Here is an 18801-nt window from a genome sequence, read left to right as displayed (position 1 = left end):
TGTGAACCCTGTCAATGACTGCCCTCAGGTTAATGACAGTTTTCTGTGGTTTGACAAACTCAGAACATGTATTTTACTGCTTTACACAGACGCTAACATTTTATTGCTAATTGCAGGGTTTCACTGCTTGTCAGAATCATTCTCAGGCCAGATAGCCTCAGGTGCTGCTTCCACCATGCTTTCTGATTATGCAATTTAGATTTTTGAAGCATATTGGCCCATTACTTAAATGTTAGTCATAATTACTATTACACAGAGTTCAGAATTTTTGGTAGCATACTTATTTCCATTCTTGCATTGATTTTAATGCAAAGAGACCACTCATTTTATTTATTCCTATAAAATCAAACTCCATTCGAAGTAGACACAAACTCTTGCTTACAGTTTATTTGCTTACATGCAGGAAATGCACAGTTATGGTAGGCACGTACATCAGCGCTTACAGTATCTGCAATATGACTTCAGACTCATTACTCTCTCCCAAAAATAGAGATTGATAAGTGAGAGGAGAGGAGAATGGGAGATGAAACATAGCAGAGCAGCAAAGTTATCCCTTCTTTGATGGTGAATCAGGGAGAACTAATTCCCTCAAGGAGGTTCACACTCGACAGACTGCAGCTGCCTGCAGAGATGTGGGGGTCCGTAGCTTTTTTAAATATGCTGTCCTTCAATAACCTTTCATTATGCAACAGTATGCCTTACTGTACAGCCTTACATCCCTATGCATTCTCCGTATAATCTGTTCTGTCATATAATCATTCACGGTCATTAGACAGAATCCAATAAACACTAAAGCATAAAATCAAAGGGATTATGCTGCATGTAAGGTATATGGTGGTAGGTTTATTAATACTTGATTCTTTGTTTGTAGATGGTCCAGTGACGGTGGGTATGAGCTTGGACATTGCAAGCATTGACACCATCTCAGAGATCAACATGGTAAGACTGTCACACTTTGAATATGACATTCCTTTGAATATAGTCCTCAACATGAGTCAACATGCTCATTGTGCTCATAAGCTATTAATGAGGCTACAATGATTGGCATAGGTGGAAAAGATAAGATAAGATGGCACTAAAGCCACACCGATCTATGCCTCATTTACATTGTGCTGAAATGCCCTCATTTGTCTGGAGTGCTGCTGTTGTTTGGTTAAGAACACGAACTAACAGCTGTCAATAACTGACACACAGCACATGATATTGATTACATGGTTGCAGATTTCGTCACAGCAGGACTCTAAGAATGAATGTCCAGCACAAAAATATGTTCAGTGTCCAAAAAATCTGAGCTGATTTGCTGACTTGCAGCACTGCTCTGGATCACTGTTGCTTCAGGCACTCTTGATGCCATCGATACACAAACAATGCATTAAGGTCCCAAGCTGACTAATGAAATACAAATGCACAAAGTTTGCTTTGCAAAAACCTGAATTTGTCAGCATATTATTGACATGCTTGTTAGAACAGTGTATTAGCTTCGCTGTGACCTCTGGGCCTCCATCCTGCAGGACTACACCGCCACCATATTCCTCCGCCAGCGCTGGACGGATGAACGGTTGGTGTTTGAAGGCAACAAGAGCCTGAGCCTGGACGGGAGGCTGGTGGAGCTCCTCTGGGTCCCTGACACATTCATTGTCGACTCCAAGAAGTCCTTCCTCCATGACATCACTGTGGAGAACAGGCTGATCCGCATCTTCCCCAACGGGACCGTGCTTTACGCTCTGAGGTGGGATAACAAATGGAGATTGTTGCCTGATTGGTTTGTTGTGTTGTGTTTTTAAAATTTATAATCAAACACATAATAAAAAGTAGATGAGGGAATGAAAAAGAAATTGGTGGAGGGAGGAAGCGTGGGTTGAATTTGAGATAATGTGATTGCAAAGCAGCGAGTTGTGTCAGTTCTATTACGGGGATATTGGATTGTATGAGTACAGAAGCATGTGGTTTGTCGATAGAAAGAGCTGTGGGCTATCAAAGCAACAAAAGTCCCATTTGGATATGTGAAACAGATACTGTGTGCAAGGCTTAACATCTGACAAGCTCTTGGCAAGCGTCTGAAACGTGCATTAACTTGGCATTTTGATTAGATACTGGGCCAAGGAGACAGGTTATAGATAGAAAGGTTGTTAGATGAATGTGTTCAGATCTTTTAAGCTTGTGATGGTAGGATTTACACATCCTACTGTTTTTGTGCGACTTGCTTCAACCTCAGTTCATGCATGGATTTACCTAGAGCTGTCCAAAGTCCAGATTTGACTCCACTCATTGAGTGCTATTCCTGTGTACAGTATATTGGAAGCTGCTAATTTGATACATTGGAACTGTCATGTGAACATGTGAGTTTTGACTCCGTGAGTTTTTATTTTTAACAAATGCATGAAATTCTTCTGCAGTGAGGCTCTTGTTTGTTGAACTTTCATTCTGACTGTGTGTGTGTGTGAGTGTGTGTGTCCTTGTTTTCATGGACCTTTGCCTCAGTACAGACAACTGCCCACTCTTTGCGCTTTGCTGTGGAATTGTGGAGGAGGTTAGCGCTTAACAGTCAGGGAGCAGGACGAGCGAGGGTAAAACAAGCCATAAAAGATAGTCAGGAGAGAGATGGCCACCTCAGGGAATTGGGGCTGTGAAAAAAGGAGAGACCGAAGTGAGAAGTGTGAGGTGCAAGAGGAAATTGACAGCTGTGGTAAATGTTTCAGTGCTGTGCCTGGGGGAAAATACATGAGAAAGCACTGAGGTGATTGCAGCCAAAGGTTGAGCAATTAAAGCCGGGATGATTTTGACAAAACAAACAAAGAAAGCTGTCTGCTGCTTTTATGGTTTAGAAGTTTCAGTTTCATATTTGTTGTGTAAAATCATCACAAAGCCAGATGTCAGAAATCCAGGTGTCGGTGCAGTAAAGACGAGACATGCCAATTAGACAAAGGCTTGTGGAAAATTGTTGTGGAAGGTCAAGAAGCTTGGTACCAACATGGATTTTCCGTGGGTTCATCTTCTTTCCATCTTGTAAGTCAGAGTGCTACAGCTCATTATTGTATAGAAATTTCAGCAAGATCAATTGTATGCATAAAATTTGTCTCCTTCATTCTTCAATGTTGCTACTAATATTTAAAGAATTTCAAGTAAGTGAGCAAAAATGGTTCCATACTTTGACTTATCAGCCAAAATATAAATCGCTGTAAGGAGTGCTTAAAATGTGGGCGTGTAGACGCTCAAAGAAAGTTTTATCAAAGTTGGTGTAATTTAAAAGTGCTGACTGCAGTGATTTTTAAGTGTGAAGATAAGGACTGCAGTCGTGTCCAAAAATGAACTGAATCAGCCAGCAGAAAGGCCTTCAGAGGTGCTGTGTATTGGCTGCATCCCATCATTTATCAGGACTTCATCCACTCCACGTCATGATTAAAGATTAAAGACGTTGTTACTTGGAAAACAGTCGATGACGCAGTATATTGACGCTTGCAAGAGGACAGCTTGCAGACAATACCCTGTTTTCCTTACAGTTACACTACCAGTCAAGAGTTTGGACACACCTTCTCATTTAATGTTTTTTTTTCCTGTATTTTCATGGTTTTTTACATTGTCGATTCTCACTGAAGGCATCCAAACTATGAATGAACACGTGGAATTATGTCGTGAACAAAAAAATCGTAAACCTTCTGTAAGTGAAGTACGTGTTTAATACGGGTTGATTTACAGGTTGTCATGGTACATTTACTTGCAGGTGCCTCTTTTTTTTAAATAATCTATTTAAATGTTTCTATTCATAAATTTCCAGCTCACGAGAATGTTTAATTTCACAGCAACATGTGAACACATGTCTGCCTTCAGACTTAATACATCCAAGTGTTTTCATTCCTCAGTGTGGGAAGCATCTATCTATAATCTAAAAGGTTCATCATCATATGTAGGAGTGCAATCGGTGCCTTTACTGGGCACTCCTACATTATTCTTAAGAGTTTCTAAGACTCCTAAAACCTGCTAAATAAGAAAAGACCAAATGAGAAGCTGAAAGCAACTTTTAACTCAATATGTTCAAATGTGTGCATTGCACCCACTGGACTTTTAAGGATAATTTCTAAGAATGAGTGCAAAATTACATCATTCGTCAAATATCGATGTGCTTAAGGTCAAAATATACTGCAAGGAGCTTTATACAGTCTGGCGCGGGTACACAGCATGGCAAACGAGTTGCAGTCTTAAAACAAAATATACACACAAATGTTTAAATGGTCACTACATCAGACATGTGTATAACCAAATGACATCTGTGACATTTTTCTTGATATTCTCCATTAGCTAGTTTCATGCCCATAATAACAACATTTCTATTTTAAGGATTACCACCACTGTGGCTTGCAACATGGACCTGACCAAGTACCCCATGGACAAGCAGACCTGCACGCTACAACTGGAGAGCTGTAAGAACACTTCATACTTCATAAAGAAAATCTCGTCTGTGCTCCTTGAAGCGGTGGCAGGGAGTTGGTGGGTGGGCGTGATGTCAAGCGAGTCTGATCAAACCACGGGATCAAACAGATCTCTTTCTCTCATCTTCTACGCTGCCTGTTTGTGTGTTCGAAAGGCTGCATGCTCATGTCGCGCAGCAGACAGAAACCAGGGCATTTGTGGTCATGATGGAATATATTTCCCCATGTGTAGTATTTTCCTTAGCCTAAATAAAAACAAACATGGGGGCTCAAAGGTAATTCATGGAAACTGTCTACACCTTCAAGGAACAGTTCAACAGTTCCTCATTATTCTTTTTGCTGTGATTGAGATGAGAATATAATACGATTCCTACTGTTTATTCATGTACTCAGAGCCCTTTGTGTTTTGCACATTTTATTGTGCTTTGCAGTTCATTTTAAATGGATTTTGTTTCATGGATAGATTTTTACTATCCAGTTATGTTATGTGACGGTTGGTTTGTCTGTCTGTCTGTTTGTCTGTTAGTAACACTACTCAAAAACGGACTAATGGATTTGAACGAAATTTTCGGGGAAGGTCAGAAACGACACAAGGACCAAGCGATTCGATTTTGGCAGTGATGTGGCTTATAGTCTGGATCCACGGATTTGTTAAAGATTTCTGTATCCTTGCGAAATAGCAGCACAACGTCACTGTAATTCTGGCTACAAGTGAACACTACGTCAGCTGCCTATTGAGGATCACATGATTGCGATCTTACTGCAAATCGACTGCTGCAGACCAGCCTTGGCAGAATACTGTGCTCTCTGAGTGCTTTTCTTGTTTTTTGGTGACATGCATTGTTGATTGCAGGATCTTTAAATACACAACCATCTCCTTTTCTCGTCTGAGTCCAATCAATTCAGTTTGCCACAGGTGGACACCAGTCGAACAAACAGGATAAATCTGAGTGTAACTGCAAAGGGAGAAAAAAATGGATTATTAAGTGTAGATTAAGAAAAAAACTCACAGGGACCTTTGATGCACAGATGTGTGAGTGCATCCTAAAAATGTTAAACTCCTGATTGTCCTCAACTGATTCAAATATTCTCCTTATAACAACCCTTCTTCCACAAGTCCACAAATGCCAGTTTTAAGGGTTGGTCCAGTCCCTCGTACGAAATCCATCTAATCCTACAAATTCTTTAAACTCACCCTTAATACCTTAAGGATGTAAACCTCTGCCAAAACACTCATTCTTCATTTGTTAAAAAAGATGAAATTTGTTGACATTTTCCAAAAAAAGGATCAATTTGCCTTATTGTAAGACAGAGCGGGACTTTGTTTCTTGTCAGAACAAAATTGTTATTAAAATTTAATTACATGACAAGATGGCTTTTTTGGTTTTGCAAGAAATGGTAGGAATAAGGAATCTTCTCTGTTTCCTTGCTCATCTACCGTGGTTGCTTTCCAGAATGCTTTTGCTCCATGCCATTAAATGACAGCCAGCCAGGCTAAGCTAAGTCTGATCCCTGCCAGAAGCCCACCAGGACCTCAGTGCCAAATAATACGTTTAGCTTGAGCTCCAGTGCCACTTAGCAGACAAAAAGACATCTGGAGGTTAAAGTTAGGCAACTGAGAGGATGATGGATCCTTCCTTCACTGCTTCAATAATTCCAGGCAAAATATCTGCATCGCTCTCTCTGTGTCGGTCTCTTTTCCACGCTGCCTTACAATCTCCCTCTCGTCCTGCTTCTCTATCTGTGCTGTTTTTGCTCTCTTCTTTTCTGTTCTCCTCTCCTTCAATCTCCCTCTTGCTCTGTCTCTGTGTCTCTTCATGAAGATGTATATTCAAGGATTTATTTCTTTTAATGCTGTGCCAAAAGTGGATCCTCAGCATAGGAGGCAGCTTTAAAGCGAGCGTCGTTGTGGGAGGGTGTGGGGCGTTTAGATTGCACAGCATGTCACGGCACATCTGCGTCTCTAATTTGTACAGTAACATCAGGGCTTTAGGTCAGAAAAACAATGAGTTACTGTACAACGATAGAAGAAATGGTCAATTTGTAGGACCTTTCAGCATCAAAGTCATGACTGCCCTTAGTTAGGCAACTTTGCTGCTGGTATCATGGATCTGATCAGGAATACATGACTCCATATGGGTTTAAATGGCAGAAGGAATAGCATATTACTGAACATTTCATGCACAGCAGATTACAGGGGTGTATTCCAGCTTCAGTCAACGGCACGTCTTCTTATTCTCTTGCTCCCTCTGCAGATAAATTAGAAAAATGCACCTAAGTAGCTTAGCCTTGTTAATCACACCTTTTTGTCTTTAATCAATTTGAACATGATGGTCATGTTAGTTCCTATTAACTGACAGTATGTTACATTGTGACATTGTTCTATCCAAAGTGTTACCACAGTCAAACACGGCATCTTTGATCCTATTCATCTTGCATGCCTTCTTATTCTAAGTTTTATTTGGGTTATCTAGTCTCTCTAGGGCCCAGTGCAATATGCATGATTAGTCTGTTATGGTACGAGGCAACAGTTAAGCCCTTCACCAAGCTTTTCCCCCTCATCTATTGCTGTCCTCTTTGAAGAATGGAATGAACGCCAGAGATGCATTTCCATTAACAACTCCTGTTGGATCTCCCTGTGTCAAACTGTGTTAAAGTGAATAATGGAGGCATATTCCAAATATAACTCCATACATGAACCATTAGCATAATATATAAAGTGTTGTATTAGCATGCTTTGCCAGATTCATGCCATGTTTCAGTGGCAGATATATTTAAGTGTTGCACTGTGCAGACAGTACAACACTTGCTTCTCAGGGGTAACACGAGATCTAAAACTAGTGTTTCAAAGGTGTTTTCACATTCCCTTTGATTCTTGCCAAATGTCTCTCTTGTGCTGATATTTAGCATTAGAGGGAATTTACCACCCACTATGGATTGCGATCTCAACCAACTCAGCTGTAACAGGATCAGACCATACCATAGCTTTAGCAATTAACGTTCCCAGCTGTTCCCACCACTGCTGCTTTGGAGTTTAGTAAAAGGAAAGCCACTAATATTCTGTCTATATTATCATTGTCATCACTGAAATAATAATTATGAAAGTAATGTGTAAATTGTATTCCACCCTGCATGTGTTTGTATCCCAGATAGCAAACTATGGGTGAATCAATGTTGAATCTATGTTGAGACCTAACGTCGAAATTATACAGAAAGCGCAAGGTTGATAAAATGTTGAGTCAACGTTTGCTTTTCAACCATAAATCACACTTTACCCAGATAGCAAAAGATGTTAAATCAATGTTGAATTAGGGTTAAGAAGGTTGAATTGTGGTTACGGTTGAAGACTGATGGTTGGCTCAACGTTGATTCAACAACATTTTGTCAACATTGAAGTTTGTATTTAAAAGATACCATTGAATCTACGCTGTATTTTGGTTTAATTAAAATGTTTGACAGGTCAATGTTTAATTAATGTTGAATCAATGGTTGCAAACATGTAATCTATGTAAGCAAACGTTGACTCAACATTTTATCAACCTTACGCTTTCTGTATAATTTCGACGTTAGGTCTCAACTTAAATTCAACATTGATTCACCCATAGTTTGCTATCTGGGTATGTTACTGTGTGTTGGTAATTTAAAGGTAACTAGTGTTACTCTAACTGTCAAGCTGTGGTGACACAAATCACTAAATTATTCCAGAGGAAGAGCATGTAGCAGGCTGTGTGTTTTATGTACTGTGTAATGCTGACCCAGTAAAGCTTAATGGTGAATGTGTTAGCAAAAAGTTGCCAGTATTCCCACCCAAAAGACATGCAACAATGTTTGGTTTGTGGTCACCCTATGTGTCTGAGTGCTCCTTTTAGCTGACCGAAACCAAAACAGGAGAGCTGACTTTGGATAAATTGGAAGGGGGGAAAGAAAAAGTTTTTTCGAGCTTCAGTAAACTCAAGAAAAATCATTTCTTGTAGCCCACTGCTAGTATAGAAACACTGATTGGTGCAGCTTTCATTTAAAAAAAAAATCTCTTCCTTCTTTTACAGGGGGCTACAACATCAATGATGTGATGTTCTACTGGACCAGAGGAAACGAGTCTGTTAGTGGTTTAGACTCTCTCCAGCTGGCTCAGTACACAGTAGAAGATCACTACACATCTGTGTCAGAGGCCATCTATGAAACTGGTATCAGTGATGTTCAAAGCTTAATTTTACTCTCATAGCCATACTAATGTTTAAGCAGCATTGACATGATGTTAAATATTTATTGGCACTGTTTTCTTCTTCACACCACAACTGCATTAATAGATATTTTTGTCTATTTACGCATAGGCCATTACCCCAAGCTGGTTTTCCACTTTGAGCTGAAGAGGAGCATTCTCTACTTCATCCTGGAGACTTACGTCCCCTCCAGCCTGCTGGTTGTCCTCTCTTGGGTTTCCTTCTGGATTTCCCTGTCCTCTGTTCCAGCACGAATTTGCATAGGTAAAGTGAAAAGTAAAAACTCTTTTTGTCTACTCAAATGTAGAAATGTTTGCACTTGGGGAAATGTCATACTTTGACACTGCACCAAACCCTATGTACTGTAATGTGAAAAAAAATAAGCACAGGCGTATTTGTGCGAGCAAACATTTATTCCATTGACTGTAGATTTAGATTAAATACAGCACAACATTAGAAATTCGCTTTCTCAATTATTAATTCAACCAAAGTATCAACAGATGGAATATTTTTTCTGTGGAAATACTCAGTATAATCTTGGCATCAGATGTCATTATTGCCCCTTTTAGCTGAAATAACTAGATGAAGGCATTTTGCATAATTGTACATCAGTCTCTGACCCTGACTTACTGGAATTTCAGTTACAAGAAGAAATCAGCATGTACTGCCCATTTCAAACCCAAACAATGTTTAAATGAGATTCAGATTTTTTTCTTGACTGGGCAGTTCCATAACTCTTCATTTCTTCTTCTTTTTTTTGCACAATTCCTTGCTGGATTCTTAATGTGCTGATTTTCCTGTCGAAAGGTCCACTTTTGGTTCAGCATCAACTTTCAGACAGATGGCCTAACATTATCTTCAAGCGCTCTCTGATATGTTGCAGAATTCATAGTTGAATCAGTGGCTGCAAGCTGCCCAGTCCCTGCGGCAGTGAAGCAACTCCAAACATTTCCAACAGCATGTTTCACAGTTGGTGTGAGGTTCTTCTCTTGGAAACCTGTCTTTGTTCTGCACCAAACATTTCCACTGTTACTGTGACCGGACAACTCTCTTTTTGATTCATCTTTCCAGAACCCAGTATTCCAAAGATCAGTATCTTTACTGCCAAACTGTAGTTGAGCTCTTTAAACAGCAATGGATTTTGCCTGGCAATCGTCCCATGCAGGTTCAATTTGAGGGATCTCTTTCCAATTGTAGATTCAGCACTTAGACTTAACAGTTGCAAGAGTTTCCTTCACATGCTGTCATGGACTTTTTGGGGCTTCTTGAAGACTTTTGTAGTGCCAAATAGTCTCCTCTGTGCTGAATTTGCTCGGTTGGCCAGTCCTGAACAATGGAAATTGGCAGACAATTTGTAAATGATTTTCTGTAGTGTAGCAGACTGGGGAGCAGAATATTCCAGAGCAACACACCGAGAATCCAGAATAACTTTCCCATAGTTGTAAAGTTGGTGAGAAACCATTTCAGAAGACAGCTAAGCCAAAACTCACATCCAAATGGAATATTTGCAGATTGGATTTTTACTATCAAAATACCACTGACAGCTCTCTTGGAGACAATAGGATGTCTCCTACTTTCCCCAGAGTCTGATAAGGGCCATAAAGTGTCAACTGTGAGGAAAACCACACCTCTGGAAAAGAGGATTTGCATTCTTCACAGTGACCTTTAATCACCCTACATAGCAGACAGAACTTGTTATGTAGAAAGGAATTGAACAGTTTACATCAGAACATTAAGGAAATGCAGCATCTGTAAGTCTACAATTTGCAAGTTTACTTTTTGGGTTTATGCCTTTTATTATCTCAGGAACCATATGAGATAAAAAAAAATATATAATGTTTGGTGTCATTCTAATCACCTATTCTGTGTTATTTTAGATCTGTGATCATCATAAATATTGAACATTTAAGAAATTAACTAAAATGTGGTTTCTAAAGGCCTCTGACCTCTTCTGTACAGTGAAGCTCAACATCATCCCTTGGGAGGAGCACATCCACGTTTGATTAGATGCTGATTTGAATTAGGCTCCAAAAATTTCTGTATAATTAAAAGTCACTGGAATGCATAAGAAGGGCATGGGCTCACTCAGAGAAAGAAAGGCTTTTGAAATAGACTCTTTCATGAAAACATAGACTAAAACAAAGGCTTAAAACTGGGTTGTTTTCTGATGGCTTCCAGAAACATGTGGCTTAACTTTAAACTAGGGATTTGTTTTCTTATGTTTTACATAAAGTTGGTCTTCTTAGGTTAACTTTAATAATGCAATGGTGTGGGTATTTCCTGCATGTTTTTACTTCGACACACTTTGACAGTGCAAACATTCCAAAGGGCCTCCTTGTCTGTGCGTTCCTGAACCAACTCATTCAGCAGATCATTACACCTACACATCCTGCTGCAGCCTCCCCCCTCCTCCTAAAGGCTATACAAGTATCATTTTCCTTCTGCTAAACAGATGAATATACAAATTACACCTAGTTTTCCAATTCCAGAGTGATTCTAAATTCATCACCTTTCTACCAACTGCTTCCAGTGATGATCACAGTCAGTTTGTTTATCTGCATTTATTCATTCATTTATTCACTGTCTGTTGTTGTTACTTCTTTGTTGTTTATTTTTTTTGTTCGTAGTATTAGTTTATAAATGTTTATGTATAATTATTGTTGGTTCTACCATGTATTTCTGTGTTTGGGGAACTGGAGGTCAATGAAATCAGAGTTTATGACTCTTGATTATGAGACTGCTGAAGTCCTTTAGGTGGCCATGACATCCACGCTTATCTACGAGACGCTGACTTTCACCTGAGAACGCTGAACCAGACAACCAGCCATGATGTTCTCTATCTAATCAACCTCTAATCCTGAGGTCCGTAGCTTCATGGACTGCCAATCAAACAAGGTCAAGGCCAACTACAAGCTTCTACGTGGAGCACTAATGAAAGAATTTGATGATCCCAAATCAGAGCATGGCTTGATGGCCGCACTGAATATCAAGCAGGGCAGAAAAGAAACTCCTCAAACATACTATGAACATCTTCGTAAATCCTACTTTGGGGCCAGAAATAAACCAGAGATAGAAGAAGACAAAGACTACAAGATCCTGTTTCTACAAAACCTCTATCCATCCCAGAGCCACGACCTGGATGTGACACCCTGCATTTAAACCATGACAAGCCAGCAACTTCATCACCAGGCCATAAAGGCTCATAATCAAAACAAGAGGATGTCTGAGAAACATGAAACAAGCTGAGACAACAGTCTTATGCAAGGCAAAACATGACTCAGACTTGACCTTTGATGATGCAAGCTCAGGCATCCAACTGCCTTTACAAGCTTGCAAGTATGATGAAATATAAAGAAGACTAACCCATCGCCGTGACCATGGTCTTAGAAACTACAAGCAACAAAGTTTTCAACAAGGCTGTTGGAAAAACAGACAAAACTCAGAAAGACTGAAGTCCAGTCATCAACGAGACCATAACAGGGACTTCAAGGGTGATCAACCATCAGAAACTCCCCAAAGGGCAAGACATAATCAACAACAATACCACTGTGACCAAATGTGGAATTATGAATCACCTTTCAAAAGGAATAATCAAAGGCAAATGGATGGTCAGGAGATTCTTCAGCTCCGAGAATATTGCTTCGAGGAAAATCCACCAAGCAGATCCTGAAACTCCCAAGGAAACCACCCCACTAGAGTAAAATTATGAATTTCAAATCATTTGGGGATCATTTCAAATCCCTTGCCACACTCACAACCATTTTTTTTCTGAAGACCTGAGATATCTTTGACACCCCACACTTAAGTAGAAAAAGAAGAGCACAGCTTTAATGTGAGAGGCTTACATAAGACTGGTTCCTTCTCTAATCCTAAATGCCCCTGATCCTATGGATTTGGTGTTATAGATGTACTAACTTTTTCCACCCGACTTATGTTTTATCTAATAAAAAATTTACAAATGTCAGTTTTGTGCATCATTTCTTGGAGAAGATCATTTTTATTCATGGAACTGTTTCAAAGAGAATCAAATACTTGCTTTTCCAAATATGTCAAAAAGTCAACAGTTTCCATGGGATGTGTTGTCTTGAGCAACTACTGTCCACAAATGTCAGTCATCAGTAAATGTTTACTTTAAGTTGAACTTTTGCTCCCAGTCAGTGAACATAAGCTTTTTTGGGTTCAATTTTAGATGGTAAAGGCTTGAAGAGAGCATCTCTGACACTTGTGTTGTCTAGAGAGAACATTCAAACATCAATATTTTGTTGCGTTAGCTCCACCATACCTCTCCTAGGGGCTCAACACTAAGTTCACAAAACAAAATATTCCACTTCATGGCATACAGGATGTAAAAGGAATGTTTGATGAGGTTAATGAAAATATTGGTTGACCTTGTTTGTTCCTTGTGCTGTTGCTGCTCTTTTTTCCTTTGATCTAATTGCCCAAGTATGCTATATGTTAAAATTGAAGGGAACATTATGTGCTGCTCATATTCGTTGCACAGTAAGGTCACTAACAGAAGTGCAGTATTTAAGTCTGAAATGGAATTATTGAGAGGATGTGCAACACAGAGTTTAGGTCTTGAATTTTTCTTCTTATGAGTCGGGCTGTCAGCAGCTCTCACTGTTTAAGTCCCTTGGCTTCTGTGTCTTTTTCTTTTTTAATACATTTACACACATTGTGTCTGTGTGATTTTCCAAAGAGAATAATATCAACAAAGCCACACCAAAATGAACAGTAGGTGTGTTTTCATGCACAGATTTTGAACAAATTATCAGAAAATCTGTTAAATAAATAGTGGCTTGTTTCCATCCTCTCCTGTTATGCAAATATTAGAAGTTGGGTCAGTCATTGATACACACAGCTGATGGTGCTGCTTCTATAGGGGATTGTAGAAAACCAGGACACACAAGATCTCAGTTTAAAGAGCTCCAGTTAAGCCTAAAGTGGTTGGAAATGCTGGAGAAAACATAATGGTGCTACTTTAAGTCTCTGCAGTGGAGTGGAAGCTTCAATGGATGTTTAAGTTTTCCTTTCATCGACACAGTTTCTCTTTCACCTCGGGCAAAAAAACACGAGCAAAAAGCAAGTTTCTTTTTTGAACTTTTGGTGGTTCAAGCTGAAAGTGCACAGAAAAACAGCTGAATGGAAACTGACCTCATGACTTTATCCTATTGAACTGTATCTCCTATGTAGTCAAATCCTCATTATAGCTGACACCAGAGGCCCATAGACCGCTACTGTCTCCACATAACTATTAAGACATTCTCAACACTGAGGCAAAGGATCTTTGAAGCCCCTGAATATTTTTGTTTCAAACTTTGTGTCTTACCCTGTAACAAGGCTAATATTTGCTGAGACTGACAAAGATTTTGATCCTCAAAAGATAATCTAGCACACTTTGTTTTCCATATTTGATCAATAGAATCCATACTTGACCAGTGCCTGTGTGTGTTTTCTGACCCAGGAGTGACCACAGTACTGACCATGACCACGCTGATGATGGGAGCCCGCACATCACTGCCTAATGCCAACTGCTTCATCAAGGCCATAGATGTCTACTTGGGAATCTGCTTTAGCTTTATCTTTGGAGCGCTCATTGAATATGCCGTGGCACATTTCTGCACCCTAACCCACAGCGATGCACACATGCTCATGGTGAGACCCTCCTGATTATTTTTCATTACTGGTAGTTGTTGTGGTTGTGCTCACAGTCATCGTGTTCATCGTGGTACTTGCTGTCATCCATCATCATCACCACCATCATGTCATCATGAGCCCTTTGGGGTAAGTTGAACAGCCCCTGCGAGTTCTCACATGTAGTTTTAGTTTCCTCTCAACGCTCACTCTTCCTTTGGCTCTTGCTCTCTTGTAGTATGGCCACCACATGCACGACTTCGACGACGAAATGAACGGCATCCTCACCACCATCTCCACTCACAACAGAGCCAAGAGACGCAAGGAACCCGCCGCCACTCCTTCCTCAGCTCCTGCCTCGACAGAACTTGCCGTCAGGCCCTCCAGCCCCTCGGGCAGCGAGCCGAAGCCCGAGGCGTCGCCTCCAGAGCCCACCAACTGGTGCCTCACTGTTCTGGCCACCCTCCGCAAAATTCTCCGCTCCATAAATTGCTGTCACGTCGAGAACCCCCACCACATAGACAACTACTCCAGAGTCACATTCCCCCTGTCTTTCGTCATGGTCAACCTGCTCTACTGGACATATTATCTGTACTTTTAGCATTCGCTCGAGTGCAACATGTGTCCCAGAAAGTGTGAAACGGAGAGTGTACGTAGACAAGACGTGTATTTTACTGTATGTATGTACAGTAAGTGTTATTTAAGTGTGTTCTGACATGAGTGTGTACACTTTCTACATTTGGATTCATGAGTGAAGTAGCATACTCATGCAGGGTTGTTTTTGGTGAATAAGGAATGCGAGTGATTGCAGCTCCATTTTAAATATTAATATGTACTTAAACTGAGCTACTGCTTTAAATTTCATAGAGTTGGTTTTGCTAAAAATAGGACCTAGCTGTCCCTGACAAAGTGAGATTTGATAAATGTTGATCTGCTTGAAGATGAGAATGGCTTTCTAAGATAAGAATGGCCAGACTATCTTCCTTGTAGTATATTCATTTTAAGATGGAGCTGTAATTTAAGGCTTGATGACAGAATTCGTCAGCACTGTTGAGTGAGAGCAAATTCCCCTTCCACTTGGATTCTCTGTTGTGATGGATTGATCACTGATATTTTACAACTTCATCTTCCATCTCTGCCTGCAGGTACAACTTTTAGAGAGAAATAGAAAAAATAATAGATGGCAGAAGATGGATGAAAAAGACAGACAAGGGAGGTGGAGAACTAACTCTGAGGAGAGTGTGTTAAAAATTAAATAGTAGTCTCTCACGGATAATCATTTGCTCACTGTTGAAATCTCTCCTTTCATTGTCCCTTCGTTAGTTTTTAGTTGTTTTTTTATTCACCAAACAGTGCTGTTTCTCTTTGCCTGTGTTTTACCATCTTTTCACTGACACTATAAATGTAGTGGCCTTTGATCCCTTCAGTTGTCTTCTGGAAATCTGGCCACCAAGAGCAACTTTATGGCACTTGTTATTATACAAATCTTTTTCACAAAGGAGGCACCAGGAGCCATTGACATATGAAATGCAAAAAAGAGTCCATATTTCATAAATGACTAGCATATTATAAAATATTTTTTGTAATTAAATAGAGAGAACAATATACATGTGCTAATAAATGTCAGAAATTATAAAAAGTCAATGCATTATTAATTAAGAAATGTTATTCCTACTTTCTTATTTTTAGAACTTATTCTTTTCAAAACCAGATTAATTGTTCTAAGATGTGTCACTTTACTTGTGACCAGAGCATGCCCCCTTACCGTTTAGGTGATCAAATGCCCATAGTCTCAAAAATAAAATTAATTTAAGAAGCTGCTGCTTGTGACTACAATAGCTCTGACCACTATCAAACTGAGTTCAAGGATTAGCCATTTTAGCTAGCTGACGAATTACTTACCTTGTCAGTGTTGTGATATCAAAAGAAAGATTTAAAATTCTATCATGAGCTAAAGACAGCCTTTGTTGTTGGTTGTTCTAGCCATCAAGAGTTAAGCAAATAGCTGGCGAGCCTGCCTTGACACTTTGTCGGCATATGTGACTAGAGATTTGGTTTAAAATATGAAAAGTTGCTACTTGCTTTAATCTAAGAAAAAAATCCATCCACTGCAGCATTTGAAGTAAGATGAGAAATATTTTTAAAAAAAATACTAAACTTAACATAAAATTAAATTGTCGTAATGAAAAATACCATGAGAAACAAAAAGTGACTGTTTGAAAAAAAACATTTTGATGCAGTAAAATTGTATCTCATAATCATTAAGAGATAAAATAACATATTGATAATGTACTGTTGCAGCTTATTGGATCATGTATAGATCTCTGTTTATTCACATGAATATTTATTTCAATATATGTTTTTTTGCAACACTTGGGTCTCCGTAATAACTGACTATATATATATATATATATATATATATATATATATATATATATATATATATATATATACATATAATAACTGACTATATATATATATATATATATATATATATATATGTGCGCAGTATTTCTCTCTTTATGGACTCCTGGTAGTGTTTCTCAGTGTGCTTTTGTAATAGATAAAGCCACAGCTTGATGTGTTAGACGTTGTAGAGTGATTTGAATATGAATGAAACGGACAAAATATTTCAAGAGGATGTCGTCATCTACATATTATCCACATGGCAATCTGCCTGGACATGCTATGCTTGAGATGTAACTCCTCTTCTCAGTTTTTAAAGCTATTGTCACCTTCCACGTTACGAGAATTGAGCGTTTCAGTTCGGGTGATACCAGTGACGTGAACCAAAGAACCAAAGATTCCAATTTAATTTCACCGTTCTTCTTGGTTTCCCTTTAGTTCCTACGAGACTTTAAGTGCATTTTCAAATGTTAATATCATGTTTGTTATTCATCAGAGAATTCTCAAATAGCATGCAGTCAGTGAGCAGATAAACATAACACTTCATATTCCAGACAGGATTCTGTTGAACGACAGAGATGCATGTCTATTTCTTGCTGTATTCAATATTGCTGTGACATACTCTCACTCATTTAAATGAAAGCAGTTTATTAGACCATTTAGCTGGAATGCAAGTCTCAAGGATCCATTTTGAAGAACTACCTGTCTGTGTGTAAAGACAAGCTATACCGTCACTATATATTTATGCTTCATGGACTTATTTTAGCTCCATTGCTTTCCATGTTTGAATATATTTTTGAATATACCATCAGTTATCAAACTTTTTGATTGTTCTCTTTGCCTGATAATAATAAAACTAGGAATTTTTTAGTTCATGTTCCTTCTGCATGATTATCAAGTACAACTTTGTTTCTTCTGCTTTGTTTGATTTCACTTTGGTTTATCATGATGGAGGAGAATCACCATTCAATGCTAAACTGAGGCTATTGTGAGGATTAGATGTATAGTTTGTTTGATTTGGGGTCTCATCTGGTTCCAAAAGTGCTCAGACTTCTGTTCTCATTTTCCGTTTTTTGAACTTTTGAAAGAACAAGTGACCAGTGACGATGTTGTCTTGCCTCCAGCTGAGCTGTGTCTCTGCTGTGGAAGTCAGTGAGCACTGACACGTTGAAAAGGCCAACGTGATAAAACACAGATTGTCAGGTTTTTTACAATATAGCACCACCGTTGAAGTTTTGATAGTATTCTTCTCAGTGACTAGTACAATAAATGAATGCCAATATGGAGCCAAAGAAGCACAAGAGCAACCAGTAAAGCTTCCTGTAGGTGTGGATGCATATAGAGCGCCAAGCACTAGAGTATCAGCACGGTATGGCTCCTCGATTGCAACTACATTATCAGCGTGAGTTTTGCTCCAAATGGACAGCATTTTGGACGGTTATAAATACCCAAGGAAGGAGCGAACAAGACAATATGGGCAGAATTGCCAGGACATATTTGGAGTAACTTTCCCGCAACAGAAAAACTGGGGAAATGGCTACCATTGGATTGCCCTTTCTTTTCCTGTTGTGGGACTCGTCAATTTTATCTTCCAGGTGACAGTGGCTACCAACCTCACAGTTCCTGGCACATCTTAACGTGAAATGTATTTATATGCTGTAGTACCATGTTAATATAGGCCCATGTTTGCTTAACCTGTTGTAAATAAATAGTAACACTATGCATGTTTATTTGGTGTATGAATATGAAAGATAGCAATAAAAGAGGTTTGACGTGTGTATTGTTGACATTCTTTATACATTTTGGCCATTGCTTGTAACATTTGTATATGAAAATGGCTTCATTATGTAACAAGGTAGCTTGAAAAACCGCATCATTTAAATTAGGAGCACAGTGGGATAGAATAGCTTGCCTGCAGTCATGCTAATGTATGCATTTGTGTGTTGCAGATGTTAGGGTATCAGTGTCCCAGTGGGTGGGTGGGGGGAGAACGTGAGTCTTAATTCCCTGCAGCTCTATTAGCTCTGAGTCAGCAGTATGCAGAGTGAGAAGATGATCTGAGATCCCCACACTCGCCTGCACACACACAATTACCTTTAATGGGTGATTTCCGA

The 18801-nt window shown here is 39.2% G+C and overlaps 1 protein-coding gene across 1 annotated transcript in view; it reads left to right on the top strand.

Moving 5' to 3' along the window:
- The window catches only part of LOC110957750 (gamma-aminobutyric acid receptor subunit pi), a 74169-nt gene extending 55706 nt beyond the window's left edge, over window positions 1-18463 (top strand). The window contains exons 4-10 of the mRNA XM_022203939.2: window positions 872-939; window positions 1512-1729; window positions 4336-4418; window positions 8474-8611; window positions 8759-8911; window positions 14112-14302; window positions 14520-18463. Of these exons, the coding sequence (XP_022059631.1) occupies window positions 872-939; window positions 1512-1729; window positions 4336-4418; window positions 8474-8611; window positions 8759-8911; window positions 14112-14302; window positions 14520-14882 (1214 nt within the window). The 3' untranslated portion in view covers window positions 14883-18463. The remainder of the gene's footprint in view (window positions 1-871; window positions 940-1511; window positions 1730-4335; window positions 4419-8473; window positions 8612-8758; window positions 8912-14111; window positions 14303-14519) is intronic.
- Window positions 18464-18801: the final 338 nt, after the last annotated feature.

Source organism: Acanthochromis polyacanthus, chromosome 15 (genome assembly GCF_021347895.1).
Source record: "Acanthochromis polyacanthus isolate Apoly-LR-REF ecotype Palm Island chromosome 15, KAUST_Apoly_ChrSc, whole genome shotgun sequence".
NCBI lineage: Eukaryota > Metazoa > Chordata > Actinopteri > Pomacentridae > Acanthochromis > Acanthochromis polyacanthus.
The sequence above is the reverse complement of the archived record's forward strand: the minus strand, read 5'-3'. Positions and strand labels throughout refer to the sequence as shown.